This window comes from Aulonocara sp. 'chitande type north' Nkhata Bay, linkage group LG17 (genome assembly GCF_057382095.1).
Source record: "Aulonocara sp. 'chitande type north' Nkhata Bay isolate Kocher_YH1m ecotype deep benthic linkage group LG17, A_spYH_male_GT1.1, whole genome shotgun sequence".
Classification (NCBI taxonomy): domain Eukaryota; kingdom Metazoa; phylum Chordata; class Actinopteri; order Cichliformes; family Cichlidae; genus Aulonocara; species Aulonocara sp. 'chitande type north' Nkhata Bay.
Window position 1 is genome coordinate 13,720,257 of NC_141360.1, and position 22,938 is coordinate 13,743,194.

A 22,938-nucleotide genomic window follows, 5' to 3' on the forward strand; every position below is an offset into this window, starting at 1 on the left:
ACATACTGAAAACATAACAAGAGACTTAAAGCAATGAGAAAAAACCTTACCGGAAGTAACACCAGCACTGCTGGAGAATAAAGAAAATCAAAGGATTACTATCAGAGTTATCTGTACACCAGTCAGCTTTGCATTTTTTAACAGCCTGAGCTGTTATCACATTAGCTGGTGTCTATGACTCAACCATACTTGACTCGCTGTGTGCGAAAAAAGTCAAAGCAAAATGACAAGACAAAGAAAAGTAAAAATACACTCACACATAAAACAAGGAAAAATCCAGAGGACTACCTGATTTACAAGAGCACAGAACTGTGGTGAGACAGGAGACTGACTGTAGTCCTTCTCTCTGTATAAATAAGGTTGGTGGAAGGAACAAGGGCGGTCCAGTCTTACTGGTTATGGCTCATTTTCCAGAGAACATCATTACTAAATCTCATGGGAAAATCTGAACTGAGAATGCTCAACTCTGATGGGAAATAAAATCCCAGACTGTAAGTTGATGAATCAGAGTGTTCTCTGTAATGTGAATCATTATTTCTGACATATGTATGTGTCATCTGGGGAAGAAGGACTTTTCTTACCTAGCTGTTGCATGCCCAGTGCTGCAGCGGCCTCTGTGCCCTCCTCGTTCACCTCCACAAAGGCCTTGTGGGCCATCGTAGACAGGAAGAGCCCCCCTTCACCGTTCATGCCAGACACGTCAGTGCTTCCTGCACAGAACACGTCCTTCATACCCAGTTTAGCCAGAGGATCATTCAGCTCATAGTCTTCCTCCAGCTTGAGCTTTGGCAGGTGAACAAGAACTTCTGAATGAACTTCCATGTTTTTCCTGTCGGTCCATTCATTCAGCCTCTCCTGTGTTAGCTCCTTCTCCAGCTGGAACACAGTTAATACATTTTGTCATATTTCTTTCGCTCATATTTAAATTCATTTTATACATGAAATCAGGAGCGGTCTGTTAAATTCTTAAGTGATCAAATTCAATAAAGTAAACTGAAGTGAAGCAGAAGAGTTTTTGTGTCTTTTCTTTACAGGAAGTTGTTTCTAGGCTGTGTACCTTCAGCAGAGGGTCTGAGCCGTCTGAGGACTCCTTAGGCAGCAGAATGAACATGCTGAGCTCATCACCCACATAGGGCAGCTCCAGGATCTGCAAATCATGGTCAGCAATGTAGTTGTAGGGAAGCTTCTTCCTCTGGTACATCATCTGGACTGGTACGGTCTCATTCTGACACACAGGAAATCCAGGCGACCAGATCATGTTATCATAAAGCTTCTGATGGTGTTTACCTTAAACATTTGACACAGTTTCCTGTATTCAGACTTTGAGTCCAGATTTTGTAACCTTCAGTTAAATTTCTACCTGTTTGATTTTAAAGGGCATCTCTTTGGTGTTTGCCTCTTTAAACGGGTTCTTCCAGTTGCCCTTGAAGTAGACAGCATTGACCAGAGCCAGTCTAGTATCTGCGTTGACTGTTCCTGGCTTCAGAAGGTCTTTTATCTTATCTGACAGGAAATACAGAAACACAACAATATTTCATTATAATCCACAGAGGATGCTAAAATGATTCCCTGCTGTTCAGGCTGTGGAAGATGCACAGTCTCACTTTCTGTCTGCTGCTCGACCCAGCTGTTGATCTCTGCTCTGCAAGCCTCTGGAGCTCCGATGAAGTCCACAGTCTTCAGGTCTGCCTGGTAGTACTTCTGTGTGGCTTCAAGGAAGTCCTGCAGCCCTGCTGCGTGCAGCGGGGCTAGAGGAGGGTCTGTGCTGATGGACGTGGGTTACTGACCTGGTAGCCTGTCTGCCCCTGGGTGGGTCCGGGATGGGCGTGGGGGTCTGGGGGCGCTCCGTCTCTGGGCCGGGGCCCTGGCCGGGCCTCGGGGCCTTGGGTCCTGGTTTGTGTTGCCGGGGTTGTGGGCGGGTGGGTGCATGGGGGCCCATCCCTGGCGCAGGGTGCCGCCGGTGTGTCGAGCCGCCTGTGGGGCTCTTTAACCGGTGGGGGAGATTGTCAAACCTTGCAGGAGCTTTCCTCCCCTCAGGAACTCTCTGCAGGAGGGGGAGATACAGGAGAGGTGGAGGAAGATCTCAGCCTGGGCGTCTATTGTCTCATGTAGTCTGGAAGACGAGTGGATGGTGGGGTGGGTGCAGTTTTCTCTGTGGTGGGGTTGGGTGGACTGTCCCGGGCTCTGTGGGGCCGGGGGGCGCTGCTGCGCTGGGCCCCGGTCTGGATGGGCCTGGGCCCCCTTTCCCTGGCGGGTCGCGGAGTATGGGAGTGCCTACTGGGGTCAGTGGGGGAGCTGACCCCAGGGAGGGGTCACCTGCCCCTCCCTTCCTTTCCTCCCCATCTCCAGCTGCCTCCCTCTTCCCGCTCCACCACAACCACCCACACATGCAGGGCCTTGGAGTAGGGGTATGTCACCAGGGTGCAGAGGAGGCTACCCCCCCTCCCCTCTGTCCCCTTCTGGCTGCCTCTGCCTCAATTTTATCCCACAACTTAGACATTCACATTACTCACACTCTCATTACGCATACATATAGGATCTTGGGGGTGGGCACGATACACGGAATCCAAGTTACCATCAGGGTGTACACCTCACCCCTGGCATCGTTGCCCACCTCTCAATTTTAAATACATGTAGACATTGAGGGCTAGCAGGAGGGACTATGCGCTTACCTGCTGCTCTCTGGCAGGTAGCTCCATGCCCTCCTGGGTTTTAATTGCACCTTAGAACACACATGCATCAACACTACAATGAGCGGGTGGAGGGAGGTTTGGAGTCTTCTCTCACCCCCGTTCTCTGCGGCCTGCTGGAGCGGGGGGGCTAGGAGGAGTTGGCCGTCCGGCTGCGGTCTGGAGTGTGGGGCCTCCCTGCTGCTGCGGAGTCGGGGCGGTCTGCCTCTCCCCACCGCAGGGAAAAGGGAAACACCACCTGGGTCTGGGTGCGGTTCCCCCCTCCAGGGGCAAGAGTACCTAGACCCGGTTTGTAGAGTACGCTTGGGGAGTGTGATTGTGTATACAGCGTCTCTTTATGTCTGTCTCCACGTCGGTTGAGTGTGAAGTGCACATGAGAGCATGAGGGTGGGAATGGATGTTTGTGTCTGTGTGTGCCTGTATGTCTGTGTCTATATGTCAGGTTGGGTATCAGACGCCACCTCTCTGGGGACACCTCAGGCCCTCCAAGGTTTGGAGGCCTATCTCCACCCACCACCACTTCCCCTGCCGGTGGCGGACTCCCTCAGGTGTTGGTGCGTTGGTGGTTCTTTGTATCTGGGGGCGTCCGGGTACACACCGGCTCACTCCTTGGCGGCCACTTATTGGGGCTCGCTCGGGCCACTTCGGAGGTGGGGTGCCCCCGGCCTCTCGGCCTGGGGCTCGGTCACTCAGGCACAGCTGGCTGCCGGCAGAGTTCACGGGCGCGTCACTGCAACTCCCCCTGGCTTCTGCTCCGCGGCTGCTGAGTGAGCCCTCATCTGGGACTCTCCTCAGCTCTTACTGGGACAGTGGCGCGGCTGCCCCTCTGTTGGTCTTCCTTGGTCTCTTGTGTTCTGGGGGCCTCTGGATGTCTGGAGTTTTGATCTCCTCCATACCTGCTTCATACCATAGAGGACAGGGCTGTGGCTCCCCTCACTCCCTAGCAGATCATTACATGGAGAAACCTTTGGAATGCAAGCATGCTGATCCACACAGGTATGCACACAGGTGTACACACGGGTATTCACAGACGCGGACTACAGCTTTCTTGGCTGCTGCCTCAAAGCACAATGTGCGCTGTCTATCTTGCGTGCTGCACAATATCGTTTATTATTTAGTAACTAAATAATATCTACTATCTATTGTGATGGTGCTTTTTTTTTTCTTATTATGTTGCTCTTTGTTGTTTGCTGTCTCCTCTGTTTTTTTTTCTCCATACAGGTGACCCAGGAGTTTGTTTTTTTTTTGTTTGTTTGTTTTTTTTCTCTCTCTTCCCCCCCCTTCTCACCGTCTCTTCTCCCCTTTGGTTTTCTTTCTTTCTCTCCCTCTCTTTCTTTCATTCTTTCCCCCTGTCATGTCTGTCCCGTTTGTAACTGAAAATAAAATAAATTCATAATTATAATAAAGGTCAATCAAATGGACCAATATGGCAAGGCCATGATGATCCACTTGGTAAAATAAATCCGCTTGGCATCTTTCTTGGCCTCAAGACAACAATTCTGATGGCTAAAGATCCAAACGGGACACAAAAAAAAAAAAAAAAAAAAAAAAAAGGAAGTCCTGCAGAGAGCAGACATCTGTTTATTAATCCAGTCTTTGTAATGAAGAACTTTATGAAGAGAATCATTGATGTGGACACTCACTGGGAGGAAGTGGGCAGTGTTTTCTCCATTAAGACGGTTGGCTAGTTTCAGGATGTAGGATGCAGATGGTGAGTTGATGTCAGCGTTCAGTTTCTGGAAGTCTGCATGGACGCCTTCACCTGAGCTGAATGAGAGGGCCTGTGTGGCATTGAAGACAAAGACTGAAAGGATGTGACACTGAGCCTGAGTGACCCTAATGTAACAATTTATGGTCCAAAGGTAGAAAAAAAGAAAAGTAAGAACCCCCCCCCCCCCCCCCCCCCCCAAAAAAAAAAAAAAAACCCCAAAAGACCTTGTCCTGTAAGTTATATTCCCTTTGGAAGGTTTACTGTATGATAAGGGTATGATGGTTTTGTACATGTTAAGGTTATGCCTCAGTACTTAGTACCAAATAATCCTACCAACATGGAAAAAATTGTTCATGCATTTGTGTCATCACGTTTAGATTATTGTAATGCCCTGTTTACCAGCTTGGACAAATCATCTCTTTCTCACCTCCAAACTATACAAAATGCAGCGGCCAGGCTACTAACATCTTCTAGCAAGCGTGCTCACATTACTCCTATTTTATATTCCTTACATTGGCTCCCAATTGATTTTAGAATACACTTTAAAATTCTTGTTTTAACACTAAATGCACTAAACGGCCAGGACCCAGATCATTTATCCAAGCTTCTCATAAAATATACTGCTGCTGCTTGTCTCTGCTCACAGACTCAGAGTTTGTTGGTTGTTACCCGTACACGACTGAAGACCAAAGGGGACAGATGCTTTCAGTCTGTGGCACCAAGGCTGTGGAACAGTTTACCACCACAACTACGTTTGGTTGACTCTGTGGAATCCTTTAAAAAGCAGTTAAAAACTTTTCTTTTTAAACAAGCCTTCTGTTGATCAACACTTTTTAAATTTTCATTTACTATTAATCTTTTATATTGTGTATATTGTCTATTTTGTTACTTAACTTTCTGTTTATTTTAATCTTTGTGTACAGCGCTTTGTCTATGAAAATAATAATAATAATAATAATCACACGGCATACCACCAAACAAAAATGACAAAAAAAGGATACTGACAATTTTTCCCCGCGCACCAGGTATAGAAGAATTAGCTCAGTTTGTCCCCAGTATAACTTTTTTGTTGTTTTTTTCTGACCACTACTCATGCTAGGGCCTTCATCCAGGTGAGAAATTTCTCCAGGGCCCAGGTCAGATTGACTACTTTTTCTTTTCTGTTGCTATTACACACGCTGTATCGTCTAACAGCATGACCATTATGTCATTTCTTCTTCGTTTTCTTAGGCAGTTGGCAACTAATTTAATTAGAGCAGGTAGTTGTACTGCCTGCTAGTGGAAGACAACGTAATTGTTCTGCAAGTTACTCACGCCGGTCGCAGGAACCAGATAATCTTCAACGTAACACTTGATCATCTCTCACGGCACTATGCGCCGGCACAGTGGTTGGGAAACACTGGTCTACAGTGACCCCTTGTGGACACTGAGATATTGCGGTGATGAGTAGATGTGATTGTGACTCTACTAATTATGATATTGCCTGTTTCTGTTTTCAGAAAATCATGCTCATAAGTCACACCTACTGTATATTCCATAACAATAAGTTCAAGTATGGCTGCACCAAAGTTGGATTGAGCCCGGAAAGATCTCTGATGTAAACAATTCTTCTGTGGAACTTAGTTAAAGACAGTTAACCCAACTCCTGCGGTCTTTTCTGAAAGAAGACTTAGTCCAGACTTGTATACCCAGACTTCATGTATTTCTGTATGTATTAATGCATATAGTCTATAGTGTGGATGGGTCCTTATTCTGGTTACAATCTTAAATAATGGTTTGTTTTCAACACACTAACAATACACTAACATGGGATGAACATGTGGAAGATCTACTTCTTTTGCTACTAAAGCCAGTTTGATATATGTTATTTGCACATCCATAGAGTTAAGGTTCAGAGTGGTTCTTACAGAAAAGCTGCAAGTGTAAAGCATTTGCTTGGCACTGGCAATATATCAGGGTTTAGCACCAAAACATCTTAGTTAACCAAAATAAAAATAGAAACGAGACTTTTGAAATAAAATCTTAAATTAACTGAAATGACATTAGTAATGGAAAACTAACTACATTTTTTTAAAGGAAATATCCTTTAAAAACTGTTACTACAACTTGCCTATTGAGGCTTTGATGGAAGTGTTTATTGAGTGTACAAATAAAATAATATTAGAAGAAGGGAACAAACTTTATCTTAATTCTAAGAAATGTCCTCAGCTTGAATCAGTTAAGTAGAAGATGAATAAAATAAAATATGGGAAAAAATACCTTTGTTTTTATGCTGCCTACATTGTAGAGTGTGACTTTGTCCCATTCCCTACTCAGAGACAAAGTGGGATGCAGAAAGATGAGGGAACCCTAAAATCGGTCACAGTGGCTCAATGTGGGGAAAAGAATCACAACTCATAACAATTTCTATTGTGAGTTTTAGATTTTCTTAACGTACAGGCTGTGATCAGCTGATCTGAGCTACTACTGCTCTGAGGTTTACTGCTCTTTGTGAATTTACACAATTCAACAAGATGTTAGCAGAAGTTGTCCTGATGGATTCCACCCTCTGCACTGGCAGTACACTGTTTATGTTGTCTTTATACTAGACCAGAGGTGGGGACCTCCGGGCTTCAAGGGCAGGTCTCCTGCAGGTTTTAGATGTCACCCGGGGTCAGCACACCTGAATCAAATGATTAGTTCATTACCTCTGGAGAACTTCAAGACATGTTGAGGAGAGGGCTGGGTTTCAATTATCGATTTATCGATTAAAATCAATTTTAGCTTGAATAATGGATATTAATTCATTAAATATGAATCGATTTTTAAATATAAATATATTTTGCCAGAAATGCCAGAATCTCAGGTTAAATCTTTCATTTCAACAACCACCAAACAGCTGAAACAGCAAATGAGAGCAAATAAACGGATTCCACACAAAGACGTAAACACCAAGCACAGACCCGACGCATCAGAAACTGAGATGTCGGCTTTCTCACCCAACAACACGTACACGGACACGCCGTCAGGGCTGAAAGCCGATGGCTCACAGATTCTGAAGCTGCAGGTTTTGTCACTCTGACCAAAATTCACTGAACCAGCAGCAAAATAAGATCCAAACTGCGCTTCACATTTGATAAACATCGTCATTAATTCCCTCTTACTTTTGCTGTTTTTCTTCCACCACGATAAACTTCACACTTCCTGCACAGCTCTGTCTCTCAGTACTTCAAGAACAGTTTCCCATCTCAAATGTCTGTTTTCCGATTATTTGTTTGCTTGTTACGCTGTCCCCCCCCACAAATGACCTCCGACAAGTAAGCCTCATTTCCGCTGTTCAATACCGCAGAAATGTGTTTTATCCTCGGTTACTTTGACACAAAGGCATCTGCTGTGATGCTCACACCTCTGATGAAGTCTCGCAAGTCTCAGTACTGATAAATTTCTCTGAATCGGGGATTAAATCAGGACCTTGTGAATCGGAGAGATTTTAAATCAGCTGTCAGACTGTACAATCAGAACTGCTCCCAACAAACATAGATGTTTACATCAGTGCAGTAACTTGTACTATTTTATCAACCGATTCACACTATAACCAGGGTTTGCCTCTTATCTGTATTTAATTTTATTGAATTTAATAACGGTACAGTACTCTGTTTTTGGTAACCATTGTCCTTGATATAAATATGTAAAAATTGTGTATGTTTCTGTTCTGTGGCTTGTGTGCTGTTTGTTTGTATATGTGTCTTTCTTGCTGCTGTTACACCCAAATTTTCCCTTGTTGGACAATTAAAGGATTCTTCTTCAGTTACTAAATTCAAGCATCATCAGCTGAGCTTCAAATTCAGGCGATCGTGGCTCAAGAGTTGGGAGTTCGCCTTGTAATCGGAAGGTTGCCGGTTCGAGCCCCGGCTTGGACAGTCTCAGTTGTTGTGTCCTTGGGCAAGACACTTCACTGGCGCCTACTGGTGGCGCCAGTGTCCGGCAGCCTCGCCTCTGTCAGTGTGCCCCAGGATGGCTGTGGCTACAATGTAGCTTGCCATCACCAATGGGTGGATGACTGGATGTGTAAAGCGCTTTGGGGTCCTTAGGGACTAGTAAAGTGCTATACATTCATCTCTGTTATACTCTGCACCACAGCCACTGTGCACTAGTCAGACATGTCTAACCTGTTTATCCTGCACTAAACTGCAGAGCATTGTAATGTAATGCAGTCTTTAAATAACACAGTTCATCTACCTCATTTTGATTAGCAGCATGTTTCACAATGTCATCAAAACAAAACAGCTAGCTGTTTCTTTTCTCCCTCTGTGAAATTCAGCAGCTTGACCTTTAGCTGCAACACACTGTGAGACTTATGCTTGCTCCTTTCCAGTATTGCTAGTGTCAAGGGATTTTTGTTTTTATTTAATTTGACCAGCTTCATGAAATGTGCTTTTTCTGTTTACTAAGCAATCTACATGTCTATGTGACTTTTCACCTAAATACTTTTGTGATGAACTTATTCAGCTACTAAACCACTTCCTGTTTTTAAAGATTTTTAGAAATCCCCTGTCAGCTAGCTAGATGGTGAACCACAACTTATGGAGATCTGCATTCATGCCACAGTTGTAGCCAATTAAATAAATAAAAACATAAATAAACAAAAAACACTGACCCATTGACCTCTGGCAAATAGCTTGTTTCCCACAAGCTTTTGAAACACGTTTAATTAAATACCAAAAGGTGAATTTTATTTATTCATAAACTTACTGAGGGTGAGAGATTATGCAGTTTATCTATAGACAGCAGCAATGTGTGTTTTTTATAGAGACAAAAAAACAGAAATGTTTTTTTTCTATATGGAAAAACACAGACGGCCACATCTGACAAGACGTTTTGTGAAAACAGGTCAGACTGACTGCTTTTAAAATGCAACGAGGTCTTGAAGTTGCACAGGCATCATGCTAGGAGATCAACTGATGGCGTGGTGCCTGTGCAGTGAGCTGACCTGAGCCATCTGAGCTGCAGTGTCTCCTTTAGCTCCCAGGTAGCCCTGGCCGTGGTCCATCCTTGCTCAGAGGGGAAACAAGGATGTTTCCAGCAGGGTCTGTCTGGTTCAGAGTGCCGAACAGCTCCAAGACAAAGGCTGTGTTTGAGCTGCTGACGGCGGACATGGCTGATGGTGTTTTCCTGTAACATGCAAACAACCGTTTAAACTGCTACATCATTACATACCGGAAACACAACAAGAGACTTTAGATTAAAGCATAGAGAAAAAGTGACTTTTTTAGGAGAGCGCATACAGACAGAAACAACCGGAGCTGCCCCACCCACTGAACCTAAGACACATGGTGCAGCCCGTTTCAGAAACTTGTCAGCAACGACTCTCTGCTCACTTATATGAGACTACAAGCTACTAAAACGAAGACAAATCCAGCGGACTACCTCATTTAAATGTTGAGACACGAGTCTAACTGCAGTCCCTTGAAGAGCTGCATGATGAAGGTGTGCGACGTCTTGTGTCCAGACAAAACGCAGATTTTGGCAAATGTGAGCCTGATTTAAGAACACAGTTGTGTGAAAGAAGCAAAAACTTCATTGCATACTCTCTTGCTGTGGATGAAAGTACAGACATGATGGACATTGCACAGCTGACCATCTTCATCCGTGGAGTGTAAATATTAGAAACTAAATCGATGCACGGGACAACGACAGGAAAATACTTTTTTTTTTTTTTTAAACGTATGTCAAAGTGTAACCGACATGAAACTGCCCCGGGACAACAGATCGAGCTGGTGTTGTGCAGGATGTAGGATCTAGTAAAGATGCAGGAGGAGAACTGTACCGGTGAGTTAACAGCATATCACTGCATCACACACCAGGAAACGCTGTGTGGTACAGTCCTAAAAATGATGGAGCATGTAATGATCACCGTAACGCAAACCGTAAATTTTATCTGGGCTAAAAGTTTAAATCACCTTCAATTTCAGTCTTTTATGTGGGAAATAGATTCAGAGTTTGCCGACATTCCTTATCATACTGAGGTCTGTTGGCTGAGTTGGGGAAAAGCTCTCAATAGAGTTTTTGAGCTCAGCAAGGAAATCTGTCAGTTCATGGACATGGCATGTATGATGCGGTGAAGGCATTTCAAGTGAAACTGTCACAAATGCACCAGTGCAAGCTGCCTCACTTTCCCTGTTGCCAAGTAATGTTGAACCAAGTCAGCGGACTTTGCTCCGTCTACATGCGGCTCCAACCTTGTGTATGCTTTCATTTATTTTTTCTGTGGTTTTTGGCAGCATGTTCATATTTCTAATTTGCATAATTGTGACAGGATATATTTTTATGGAGAGCAAAATATTTAAAGTTAAAGTTTATTTTTTTAAGTTTATTTATTCTGGAATAATATTCCTGTCTGTTTTTATTCATATTTATGTTAAAAAACAACAACATTGTTTTAGTGTGTTTAAAAAATGTTTATCTTGTTTGGCCTGCAACATAAAGTGTGCCTTGAGTTTTGGCCCCCTATGCAATTGAGTTTGACACCCCTGTTTTAAACCTGGGTGTCTGTCTGCTGAATCCAAGTTAGAAGCTGGAGAGGAGGAGCCTGGAAGCAGGAGGCTCTGCCCCCGATTCTACTTTTAAATATCCTAGGAACCCAGTGGCGGTCCTAGCCTGTTTGGTGCCCTGGGCGAACACTCCCTCTGGCGCCCCCCCCCCCCCCCCCCCCCCCCCCCACACACACAGACAAAACATATTAAGGATTGTACATTAACATAAAGCTGTTGTACACACACACACACATATGAAGAGAGAGAGAGTATGCCTAGTATGCAAACGGCTACCAAACAGCCATCATAATTCGTCATACAATGAGAACAGGACAAATCAACAATTGACAATTGACTAATTAATATTAAAATCTGTAACATAATGTATTGTTTGGAGTTTAGTCTGTTACTGTTACTATTTTTACCATTTCTTCTTGCAGCAAATGTAACACACATAATTTCCTTAGGGATTAATAAAGTATTCTGATTGTTTCAGGATGACCTGCCATTATCCAATGACACATCTGCTTACCTGTATCTTTTGCTCGTTTCTCTTCCTCTTCTTTTCTCTTTTTTCTAAACTGAGCACCTGATGGCTTTGAACTTTTCTTGTCCATCTTCCATTGGTTTTAATTTTGTACTCCAGTATGAACACCCATCCCTCAATCCATGGATCACCACAACATGTCCTAACACACCTAAACCTTAGTTCACAGATTCACTTTGTCTAGGGTGCATTTCTGAAATTTCACACAACCCAGGATTCAAATCATGGGCTTGGATTTACAACATTATAAATGAAATACGCTCTATTTGGAAGCAGCAGGGCCCCCTCCCCTTTTGACGGGTTGTGTGTGAGACTTTAAATCATCAAACTGTAAATTTTAAATTGTTATTGATCCCTTTACCCCGAGTCCTAAAGTGTATATTTATTTTCTTACTCTTATTATATATATTGTTTGTTTACTTGCACTGCTGTAACTGGAGCCTCGTCGTCTCGTCTCTCTATATATTGCTCTGTATGTAGCGGAGATGACAATAAAGTTTACTTTGACCGAGGGCTCTCGCGCTCACTTTCTAAGTCTGTATCATAATGTCTGCTGTTTTCGTGTTTGTTGGTTTGTTTTTATTTTGTTTTATTTTGCGAGTTGGTTTTTAGATGCTGCTCCAGCCGGTCAGAGAATCCCCCGCCGCCCCGCCCTCTCCTCTCTGCGCCGCAAGCAGCAGGCGCACCTCGCAGACGAAGGGCTCCCTTACTCCCAGGAAATGGGCGATAGAAAACCGATCGGTGGCTATGCCATTCCCAATATGCGCTGGCTGACGTCGGGGCAGCATGAGTACGAGCATTCTTTTTTTTTTTTTTGCCGATGCCCGTGATGCCGCCCCCCACCACGATGCCGCCCCGAGCAACCGCCCGTGTCGCCCGTATCAAAAACCGCTACTGTAGGAACCACAAGTAAGCCTGCAGTCTGGAAGTGAAGTGCTCTACTGTGAGGTCTTGAGATAAGATTGCCACTACCAGCCTCAGAAACCAATAAACCTTATATGTCACTGCAACATTATCCCATTAGTCTTTAGCCCTGGAGATACTTTGCTATAAGATTCAGAATACAAAGCGCAATGACTGCTTTATATGTGATGGAAGGTTTGAAACCAAGATCCAAAAGGCCAGAGGGAGTTGGCTTGTTGGCAGCTTGTTATTAAGAGTTAGTTGGCTATGGCCTTAGCTCAGTCAGGTCTTGGGTTAAAAAAAAGAAGTGCAATATGTCCATAAGTGAGGCTTTATAATCTAATAATAAAAAAAGAGTCAGAACTCTGGCTGCTGGTCTAGAACAATAGAATATGCACACTAAAGAGCCATCCTTAATAACTCTGATCAGCCACTTTGCAGCAACTTAATCAAACAAAGAAAATCAGTACTGGAAGACTCCTCTCTCTCTAAAACCATTCACACCCACAGCCATCACGCATTTTATTTTTCATGAAAATAGCAGATGAGCTATGTCAGACAGTACATTTCCATTTGGGATAAATAAAGTTTTTATGAACTTTATTTCTTCTTTTTTTTTTAGAGAATAATGTTTTTCAAAGACTTGTCAAGGATGAATTCCCAGCTACGAGGGAGCAATGGCACAAGGGGAGGCCCTCCCGAAGCTGAGACTGAGCAAAACTGGAGAGATGTCTGTTAGAAAGAAGCATCACACTACACCAGCATCAAATGGCTAATGGTTTTAATAGCTGAACAAAACTAATCTATATCACATATCGAGACTTCAACAAGGAGTCTGAGGCATAAAGAGCTAAAAACACCAGGACCTGACACGGTCCACACCTTTTAGCTAAAGAGCCACTCAATGATGGACACTCAGCAAAAACAAATGGGCTTTTAGGGACAAAAATGGGTGACTAGTAGGGCTGCACGATATTAGGAAAACCTGCGATGTGCGATAACTGTGATCAATACTGCGATAACGATATGACTTGCGATAAAATAAATAGCAAAAAAAAAACAAAAAACAAATACATAATTTCCGTTTTACTGCACAGTTTTATTTAATGAAAGCTGCTGTATTAGCAGTGTAACAACAAAGTGCAGTCAAACATTGAAACATTGCCCCCATAAAAAAATTTCTGAGGCTTGAATTCTGAAAGACATCCTTCCCGGTCTCTATAATTAGTTTTAAATAAACATAACTTAAATTATACTGCAAATTATCTCTATGCAGTTGTTCATCATTTTACCACTCACCAAGTAGTTATGATGCAAGTCAAAACTGGAGTGGAAACTTTACTAGATTAAACTATAGGTAAGAACTTGTCTGCTGTGGGAACACACCAAAGAACAATTGTCTACCTTTGTGGTCGTACTGGCCAAGACTAATATTATCAACAATTAAGAACAATGTAGGTAGTATATTTTTGTAATTTTTTGAAAAAAAAAAAAAGGTTTCTCTATCTTGCATTCATCCTTCCTGAGTGAATGTTTTTTATGGCAAGTTCTTGTTAAGGAAAACCAACATGTTTACTCTCCAAGGTTTTAAACATGTGCGCTGACATGTTACTATGTTTCCTGATGTACTAAAAAGTCTCTCTGAAGGTGAGCTACTTGCAGGTATGCAGAGATACTTCCTTGCAAGCTTGCTTAGCTGTGGGAATGTCATTTTGTGGAGTTTCCACCATGCCAAGGGGTCTTCCTCACTGTCTATGGCCGTGGATAGCAAGTAGCTGTTAAGCTCAGCTTCAACAGCTTGTGAGAGATGCATAAAAGAGGAGGTAGGGATTGGAGCTGCCTTGAAGAAACTGCCCAGGGACTTTTTTGCCTTCTTCAGGGGACGACTGGGTGGATCATCTGTCTGGGCCTCTGGTTCAGCGGAGCTTCTCTCCTGGAACAGAAAGCAGATTATAAGAAAAGTAAACATTTTGGACTAAATATGAATTGAAAGGTTTTATATATAAGCATGCATGAATACCTTCTGTGCCACTGCTTCCATTCCTGACATCACTCTGGTCTTGATGTCTGAGACTCGATCAGTGCTGGTGTAGCTGACTTTAAATCTGGGATCCATGAAGCACGCCATGTCCATAAGTTCCTGGGTAGCTGGATTTTCATATTTAGTAATCAGGTACTCGAGGATTTTCTTCTTAATTGATTTTGTCAAATCACTGTCTTCTTCCTTCTCTGCAAGCACCGACGTCTTCATCAGATGAAGGACTGGTTTTACATATGAAACACTAACGTAGCTCTCACCAGACAGGGCATCTGTAAAGTCTTGCAGGGGGTGTAATGCCTGGTTGACAGACTCCAGTACCTCAAGATCCTGCCAAGTAGGAATCAAGTGTCTTGATTTCTTGTCTGCTGAGATGACATCAGAAATGGCCCGCTGCTGCTCCAGGACTCTCTCAATCATCTTCTGCCTGGAACCCCACCTGGTTGGGCATTCTGTGATCAGTGTGTGCTCTGGGAGGTTGAGCTTCTGCTGTGCTTTTTTCAGAGCCATCTTTGCTTTCCAGCTGTGGCAAAAATGTCCAACTAACTTTTTGCAAAGTCCAATGGCTCGGGCAATGCGGGCATCATCTTTGATAGAATTTTCTGGAGAAATAAGAGGAAACAAAAAAACTGTCATGTTTAAAACCTTTTTTTAAAAAAAAAAAAACTAATTGAAATTTATAACTAAAGTTGTCTAAAAAGGTAACATTATCCTTATCAATATCAATTTGATAATAATGTATAGCACATTTTCATTGCTAAAAAGATCTGCCTTGAATAAAACTTACCGATTGCAAGGTGCAGCCTGTGTCCAAAACACTGAAGTCTGACCCAGTTGTTTAGCTCCGTGGCTCTCACAACATTGGCACCGTTGTCTGTGGTGATGCACACTTGTCGATCTTCTTTAAGATCCCAGCTGGCTAACACCTCACGTAATACATGGGCTATATTTTCACTAGTGTGGGAGTCTGGAAAATACACAGTCTCTAGACACCGTGTTTTCAGTTCAAAGTCTTCGGTGAGGAAGTGCACTGTGAAACTCATATATGGTTCCGTTGTACGACTTGACCATAGGTCTGTAGTGCTTGCGTAGTTTTCAGCTTGGCTCAGTTCAAACATGACGGTCTTGCGGCATGTTTCATACATTTGTGGAATGGCGACATGTGAAAAGTAGTTTCGTGAGGGGATGCGGTATCTCTGGTCCACTTTATGTATCAGACTGGTGAAGCCCTCTCTGCTAACTGTATTTATAGGCATCATGTCTTTAGCCAAAAAATGTGTAATGGCCTCTGTTATTTCTTTGTACCGCTTCGACGTTTTCTCATAAGGAATTCCACTTGAAAAACTCTGATACAGAGACGGCTGTTGGACTGCTGCGCTCTTTGTCTTAACATTAGCAACCTTTGTTTGGCTAGCCCTATCTTTCTGGAACTCTTCAAACAGTTCTCTGTGGTTGTATTGAAGATGATGGTGGAGATTAGTCGTGTTTCCTCTGGTGGTTGCCACGAGTGTTCGGCAAGTTTTGCAGAGTACCTGTGTTTGGAGAACGTCGTCTTTATCAAATCCAAAGTACCTCCAAATAAGTGAGGTACTATTTTTTTTTTTAGCCACGAGTTCAGTAGCATTCTCGTCACGCGTCTCGCTCTCAGCCATTACAACTCTGACTCGTTGCTGCAGCGTTGTTCGCGCCCGACCTGCGTAGGAGGCGGGCCTCTAATCCATTTGATTGGTTAATGCCGTGAAGGGCTCTATTCGACTGGCCAAATGTGTAAATGGATTTCTTTGATTGGTAAATTCTTTACAGCACGTGTGTAAACATTTTAAGGTACCCAATTATCGCAGTTTACGCCGTCTTTTGCGATGGGCCCATCGCGCAGGCTGATATCGCGATGACAATAAATTTTCGATTTATCGTGCAGCCCTAGTGACTAGAAAGTCATAAGGTTTATGATTTTCAGCAGAAATGCTGTGAGCAACAAAAATATGAAAAAGGTTTTCTGGTCTAAAGGACAACACAGACAATTCTGTTCATTTTACAAGTAGTTTTAATCCCATACTGATCTTTAGTGTATTATATAGTATTCTTGTAGTAAAAAAAGTAAAACAAGAGCCGGACTTGTGACTTGTTTGAGAAGCAGAGTGCATCAGTGTTTTTATAAATAAAGAACTGTGTGCAACTGAGAAGCTGTGTCGATGCAATCTGTGCCACAATACCATTCTGTTCAAAATAAACTAATAAAAGACTGGACCGATTAAAAGCCTTAATTTCTACATTCATTTCTACAGCCACTGTTTCCAATATTAACCCCCCCCACAAAAACCCAACGTAATTAAGAATGACTTAATGTAAAATAATCAAACTTTATTCACGAATAAAGCAAAAATACAATTTCTTAATTAAGTCAACATCACAAAATAAAGGCTTCATTTATACTGTTTTTAAGATGTTTTATTTTAATTTGAACCATCCTTTTCCTCTACTGAGGAGATGAGAATCTGCCAAAGAACAGGATGGACTTGGTCTTATTGTGTCTGATGAAGAAGAGGAAGGGGTGATCTGCTCTGAAGTGTTCCTCCCTCAACATGCAGAATGCTACCATTCCAGCTGTGGCTGCAGCGGCCTCTGTGCCCTCCTCGTTCACCTCCACAAAGGCCTTGTGGGCCACCGTAGACAGGAAGAGCCCCCCTTCACCGTTCATGCCAGACAGGTCAGCGCTTCCTGCACAGAACACGTTCTTCATACCCAGTTTAGCCAGAGGATCATTCAGCTCGTAGTCTTCCTCCAGCTTGAACTTTGGCAGGTGAAGGACAACTTCTGAATCAACATCCATGTTTTTCCTGTCGGTCCATTCATTCAGCCTCTCCTGTGTTAGCTCCTTCTCCAGCTGGAACACAGTTAATACATTTTATGGCATCTTTGTTGTTTAATTTTAACATTGTAAACATCACCTGAGAGCTACTCTATAGTCATAAAACTTTGATAATAAAGCAAAACGCTGACTTTTCTTTATAGGTATTTATTACTAAGTTCTTTACCTTCAGCAGAGGGTCTGAGCCGTCTGAGGACTCTGCAGGCAGAAGAACAAACATGCTGAGCTCCTCATTCACGTAGGGCAACTCCAGGATCTGCAGACCATGGTCATGAATGTAGTTGTAGGGAAGCTTCTTCATCTGGTACATCATCTGGACTGGTACGGTCTCATTCTGACAAACAGCAAACACAAGAAATCCATCTTACTTGAGTTAAATTGCTTTCTCTGTTTAAACTGTATGTCCCCATACTTAAAACAGGATTACATTTAATTTTTACCTGTTTGACTTTAAAGGGCATCTCTTTGGTGTTTGCCTCATCAAATGGGTTCCTCCAGTTGCCCTTGAAGTAGATAGCATTGACCAGAGCCAGTCTGGTATTTGAGCGTACTGTTCCTGGCTTCAGAAGGTCTTTTATCTTATCTGAAAGGAAATACAGAAACACAACAATATTTCATTATAATCCACAGAGGATGCTAAAATGATTCCCTGCTGTTCAGGCTGTGGAAGATGCACAGTCTCACTTTCTGTCTGCTGCTCGACCCAGCTGTTGATCTCTGCTCTGCAAGCCTCTGGAGCTCCGATGAAGTCCACAGTCTTCAGGTCTGCCTGGTAGTACTTCTGTGTGGCTTCAAGGAAGTCCTGCAGAGAGCAGACATCTGTTTATTAATCCAGTCTTTGTAATGAAGAACTTTATGAAGAGAATCATTGATGTGGACACTCACTGGGAGGAAGTGGGCAGTGTTTTCTCCATAAAGACGGTTGGCTAGTTTCAGGATGTAGGATGCAGATGGTGAGTTGATGTCAGCGTTCAGTTTCTGGAAGTCTGCATGGATGCCTTCACCTGAGCTGAATGAGAGGGCCTGTGTGGCATTGAAGACAAAGACTGAAAGGATGTGACACTGAGCCTGAGTGACCCTAATGTAACAATTTATGGTCCAAAGGTAGAAACTGGACAACTTTATTCTTTCAGCATCAGGTTTAATAATAAGCCTTATTGTGAAACTGTTATATGCTGTTAATATATTTAATATTTATTTTTCATGTCTATAGGAGGCTATTATGATGTGTTATGCTAGACTTTATTATTCATGTGCTTGACCACTGTCCCAGTTTCCAAAAATTCTTATTGCAGCTAAATTTTTGTGGTTTAGCTGCAGGGGAGGGGTGGAGCAGTGGGTTCAGGGTGTGGTGTCAGGAGAGGCTGACTCACGCACCTGACCATCATCAAATCATGTCTCTCCTTTTAAGGATGTTGCTGGGATCGGAGTAGGAAGCCATGTGGAGTGCTGAAAGGAGAAGGCATCTGAAAAGCTGCGTGAACGAAGTAGGTAAAAAAAAAACCCATGTCAAAAAAACACCTATAAACGTTCAACACCTTTGCCCGGGAAATGGCCTAGCTTGCAGCTATGCAGCGGGAGAATGCTTCAGTGTTTCACCGCCAGTTGGAGCAGCTGTAGGACCAGTCGAGCATCTGAATATAGTCGAGCATCAGGTCGCTCGGGCTGGCTATTTGCCGACACATCTGCCGCTCCCAGCTGTGTCCCACTACCATACGGGAAAGGGAGATGGCCCCCATGCCTTCCTGGAGGTCTTTTGGGCCACAGCGGAAGCGTCCCATTGGCTGGAGGAGTTCTTCACCACCATGGCCCACCGCCACGGAGCTGCGAGAGGCATTAACCTGCTTGCCTCTGCTTTTTCTCCACAGGTCCTGGTGGCTACACACCCTCTCCTTGATCTGAGAGGGGTATACAGCATACCAGTAAGGTGTCAAGGGGGTATACACCAGGCCTTGGTGGACATGGGCTGCACGCAGACCCTGGTTCACCAAACACTGATTCGAACCAGGGAATTGTTGGAGGCAGAGTGGGTGGAGCTTAGCTGTGTGCATGGGGACATACATGAACATCCCATAGTGCAGCTGCAAATTAAATACAAGGGCAAAACACATAGAGTAAAGGCTGGAGTTAACCCACAGCTGACACATCCCTTAATTCTGGGGACAGATTGGCCGGGGTATAATAACCTGCAGCGTCTGTGCTGCGCTAAGTGGTGATGCGGGGGTCGTGTGGCGCTGCCGGCTTGAGTTATTCACTCCTGGAAGAGTTTCTGCCGGAGCAGTCTTGGAAGGACACCCTGCGCTCAGCCTTCAACCAAGTGATAAAAATTAACGTTCACATGGTGCACCTTGAAAAAACATTTTATTTAACCAAAATAAAAACAGAAACAAGACTTTTGAAAGAAGAATGAGAAAACTGGGATACAGAAAGATGAGGGAACCCTAAAATCGGTCACATTAGCTCAGCGTGGGGGAAAGAATCTCAACTCGCAATAATTTCTATTGTGAGTTTTAGATTTTCTTAATGTACGAGCTGTGATCAGCTGATCTGGGCTCCTGTTGCTCTGAGGTTTACTGCTCGTTGTGGATTTACACAACCAAATTCAACAACATGTCAGCAGAAGTTGTGCTGGCTGACTTCCATCCTCTACACTGGCAGTACACTGTTTATGTTGTCTTTATACTAGACAGTAAAAAACTGGAATGAAGGAGGAATTCAGTTAATGCTGTACTGCAATCTAACCTGTTTATCCTGCACTAAACTGCAGAGCCTTGTAATGTAGTCTTTAAATAACACAGGTCGTCTACCTCAGTTTGATTAGCAGCACAATATCATCAAAACAAAACAGCTAGCTCTCTTTCTGTTCTCCCTCTGTGAAATTCAGCAGCTGGACCTTTAGGTAACAACACACTGTGAGACAAACTCCACACAAACAGTTTGTGTGCTTGCTGATATTTATTGAGCTGATAGAAACCTTGCCTTTAAGACTACCTGCCACTCAAAAAACATCACTCCCTTTATGCTTGCTCCTTTCCAGTATTGCTAGCTAGATGGTGAAGTACCACAACCACAACTTATGCATATCTGCTCTCATTCCACAGTTATGGCCAAATAAATAAATAAATAAAAACATAGATAAACAAAAAACACTGACCCATTTTACCCTCTCAGGCTCAAATTAAGTTTTTGTTGCTAATGCACAAAAGAATACCTGCAGTGGTATTTCTGAGTAAAAAAAACCCTCATAAAATATGTATGTGGGGTAATCAGATTGTTAGCTTTTAACTGTTGCAAATCTGCAACGCCTGCCTTGAGAGGGTTAACCACTGAGTAAGGCACTTTTGAAGCTTCTATCTATTTTAATGCGACATCAGAATCAGAATACTTTATTAATCCCAAAGGAAATTATGGGTTACAGCAGGCAGCACGCTAATGGCCCTTGGTGATTGACGTACACAAATATGTACATCAATCTTTCAAGATTTGTATCCATGTACTCCATTCTATTCGGGGAGTACTTCAATGCAGAAAGAGTCTCTAAAAATAACCCATGATTTGTTTGTGCTGTTGTTACACACATTAGTCTTATCTGGAAGTTAATCATCTTCTTTGCAGTTTTTTTTTAAATTGAGGTTTCTAATCCAAATTGTGAAACTGATACTAATATCATTCATTCATTAGCCTGCTGCCTGTCACACTGGAGATTAAACTGTATTAGATGAAACTCTCCCAGTATAAAAGTCATTATTCTATGTAAAGGACAAGCGAGGATTTATAACTATGGATTAAAGCTGTCAAAACCAAACTGTTTTTTTAAACTGAAATTAATGTTCACCTGCTAGTTTTTCTTTTACAGTGTTCTGTTTTTTAAGCAAACAATAGATATCTTGTTGAGAGGCGTTTATTGAGGTCAAAGTCCAGATGCTGTTTCAGTGCCTCTCCCAGGACACACCTTTCAGTTTATGGTTAGGCGGGTATTTGGGCCAATACTGATAGACTAAGTGCAAAAGTCACAAGCTATATATATATATATATATATATATATATTTTTTTTTTTTAAACTCTCATAATGTATCACTACTTTATTTAGGACTACTAAAAGTTGTGCAAAAATGCAGTGCAGGGAACAAGTGACAGTGAGCTGACCTGAGCCATCTGAGCTGCAGTGTCTCCTTTAGCTCCCAGGTAGACCATGGCCAGGGCTGAGCTGATGCTCAGAGGAGAGATAAAGATGTTCCCGGCAGAGTTTGCCTGGCTCAGAGTGCGGAACAGCTCCAAGGCAAAGACTGTGTTTGAGCTGCTGACGGCGGACATGGCTGACGACGTACGGTTTTCCTGTAAAGTGCAACAAAACTAAAAATAAATAATGCACTATACGCATTTTGTCATGTAACACAATCCGCAATGCATATGAACCTTTACATTTTAAACACCCTAAACCGTCACTACAGAAACATAGAGCAAATTCAAAAAGCAGCTGAATGTAAAACACGGGATAAAAGTATAAGGCAAGTCACACGTCAACTTTAGCAGGCGTAAATACGCATCTCAAATACAGCTCGTCGCTCGATGTGCGTTGTTACGAAAGCAGAAGTTGTTTTTACATTACCGGATGTTCCTGCGGCTGAAGTACGGTTTGCTCGCACAAAAACAGGGAAAGTGAAAGCAAAACGTAAAGGAAGGCAAAATGTCCCCAAAATATCCTAGAAACGGTGAGGGGATCCGCAGGCTGACCGCTGCTCATTTATACAGAGCGCACAGCGTGGTGTGACAGGACAGGCTTCAGTGTGGGTGGGTGGAACGCGTGAATGGGCGATAAGTCACTGACGGTGACAAAACACGGTATTATACTGAGGAAGAAACAAAAATGCAGTTGGACAGAGCTGTGGACGTGTTTGTACAACCTGTAGAACACCACACTGTGCTGTCGGCACCACACAAAACTCCCATCCACGTTTTTCACGTGTGTTTATTTAATATATGGGTTTTTTTTATACTGTTCAAAGATTACGTGGTGAGCTTACCAAGACAAAACCCCACCGATCTACCTGAGTGGCAACTAGCGTAACTCTTGCTGACAAAGCAGAGTTCACTTTTTTTAATGTAAATCTGTGTAATGTCTTCAAACTATAGTCTAAACCAGAATCAGGCAAACAAACACTCCAATCAGGCCCATTGGACGAAGTTTCTGTTTTTCTTTCTATTATAGAAATTACTGCGTGATTATTGCAACTATAGGTAAAAGAAGAAAAAACTCACAGGGCAGTCTGGACAATGAGCTACCAGAACTTTTTCTGCAGTTTTACACATTTATTTCTTACAATTTAAAACCAACGAATCATGCAGATTTCTTTCATTTAGTGCTGCAGCATTTCTCTGTCAAGTACAAAACAACATACAGATTTAATTGCACCTTTTTCTTATATTAGGATATCGCCAGGATTAAATGTGGAAATAAACTTCTGTACAGTAACAGAAAGGACACTTTTACTGGTCTGGCCCACTAAGATCAAAGTGGGCTGTATATGGCCAACGATGTAAAAAGAGTCTGACACCCCTGGTTTAGTCTTATATACACTGCGAGGTAGATTTTCAGCTTGGTGGAGAATACAATGTTATTTCACAATATTTTAGTATCAGAATTATCCTTGAAAATCTCCATCTGCAT

General features: G+C 42.9%; 2 protein-coding genes across 3 annotated transcripts; both read right to left on the bottom strand.

Annotated features, from left to right (window-relative positions):
* Positions 1-521: 521 nt before the first annotated feature.
* On the bottom strand, positions 522-22,056 carry LOC147309753 (leukocyte elastase inhibitor-like). Of its 2 annotated transcripts, none has more exons than XM_086268307.1 (7): positions 21,880-22,056; positions 21,417-21,605; positions 4,334-4,471; positions 1,605-1,722; positions 1,361-1,503; positions 1,058-1,225; positions 522-876 (listed from the first exon to the last, which is right to left on the bottom strand). In XM_086268307.1, the coding sequence occupies exons 1-7, from the start codon at positions 22,012-22,014 to the stop codon at positions 532-534; spliced, it is 1,236 nt and encodes a 411-aa protein (XP_086124433.1). In that variant the 5' UTR covers positions 22,015-22,056; the 3' UTR covers positions 522-531. The 2 variants fall into 2 exon arrangements, with proteins under 2 accessions (XP_086124433.1, XP_086124432.1); XM_086268306.1 differs by lacking the exons at positions 522-876; positions 1,058-1,225; positions 1,361-1,503; positions 1,605-1,722; positions 4,334-4,471 and adding exons at positions 16,331-17,285; positions 17,437-17,604; positions 17,711-17,853; positions 17,955-18,072; positions 18,156-18,293.
* LOC147309754 (E3 SUMO-protein ligase ZBED1-like) lies at positions 13,134-16,144 on the bottom strand. Its single transcript, XM_086269900.1, has 3 exons — positions 15,189-16,144; positions 14,384-15,003; positions 13,134-14,296 (listed from the first exon to the last, which is right to left on the bottom strand). The coding sequence occupies exons 1-3, from the start codon at positions 16,051-16,053 to the stop codon at positions 13,901-13,903; spliced, it is 1,881 nt and encodes a 626-aa protein (XP_086126026.1). The 5' UTR covers positions 16,054-16,144; the 3' UTR covers positions 13,134-13,900.
* Positions 22,057-22,938: the final 882 nt, after the last annotated feature.

Excerpts from the sequence above, each read along its gene's own strand:
- LOC147309753 (XM_086268306.1), bottom strand. The coding sequence starts at position 22,014 with ATGAGCAGCGGTCAGCCTGCGGATCCCCTCACCGTTTCTAGGATATTT. Across the intron at positions 18,294-21,416 it reads CTGCAGCTCAGATGGCTCAG|GCCCTCTCATTCAGCTCAGG; the intron begins GTCAGCTCACTG and ends AATGCCACACAG. Across the intron at positions 18,073-18,155 it reads ACACTGCCCACTTCCTCCCA|GACTTCCTTGAAGCCACACA; the intron begins GTGAGTGTCCAC and ends TGCTCTCTGCAG.
- LOC147309754 (XM_086269900.1), bottom strand. The coding sequence starts at position 16,053 with ATGGCTGAGAGCGAGACGCGTGACGAGAATGCTACTGAACTCGTGGCT. Across the intron at positions 15,004-15,188 it reads CAGGCTGCACCTTGCAATCG|AAAATTCTATCAAAGATGAT; the intron begins GTAAGTTTTATT and ends TTATTTCTCCAG. Across the intron at positions 14,297-14,383 it reads TGGAAGCAGTGGCACAGAAG|GAGAGAAGCTCCGCTGAACC; the intron begins GTATTCATGCAT and ends TTTCTGTTCCAG.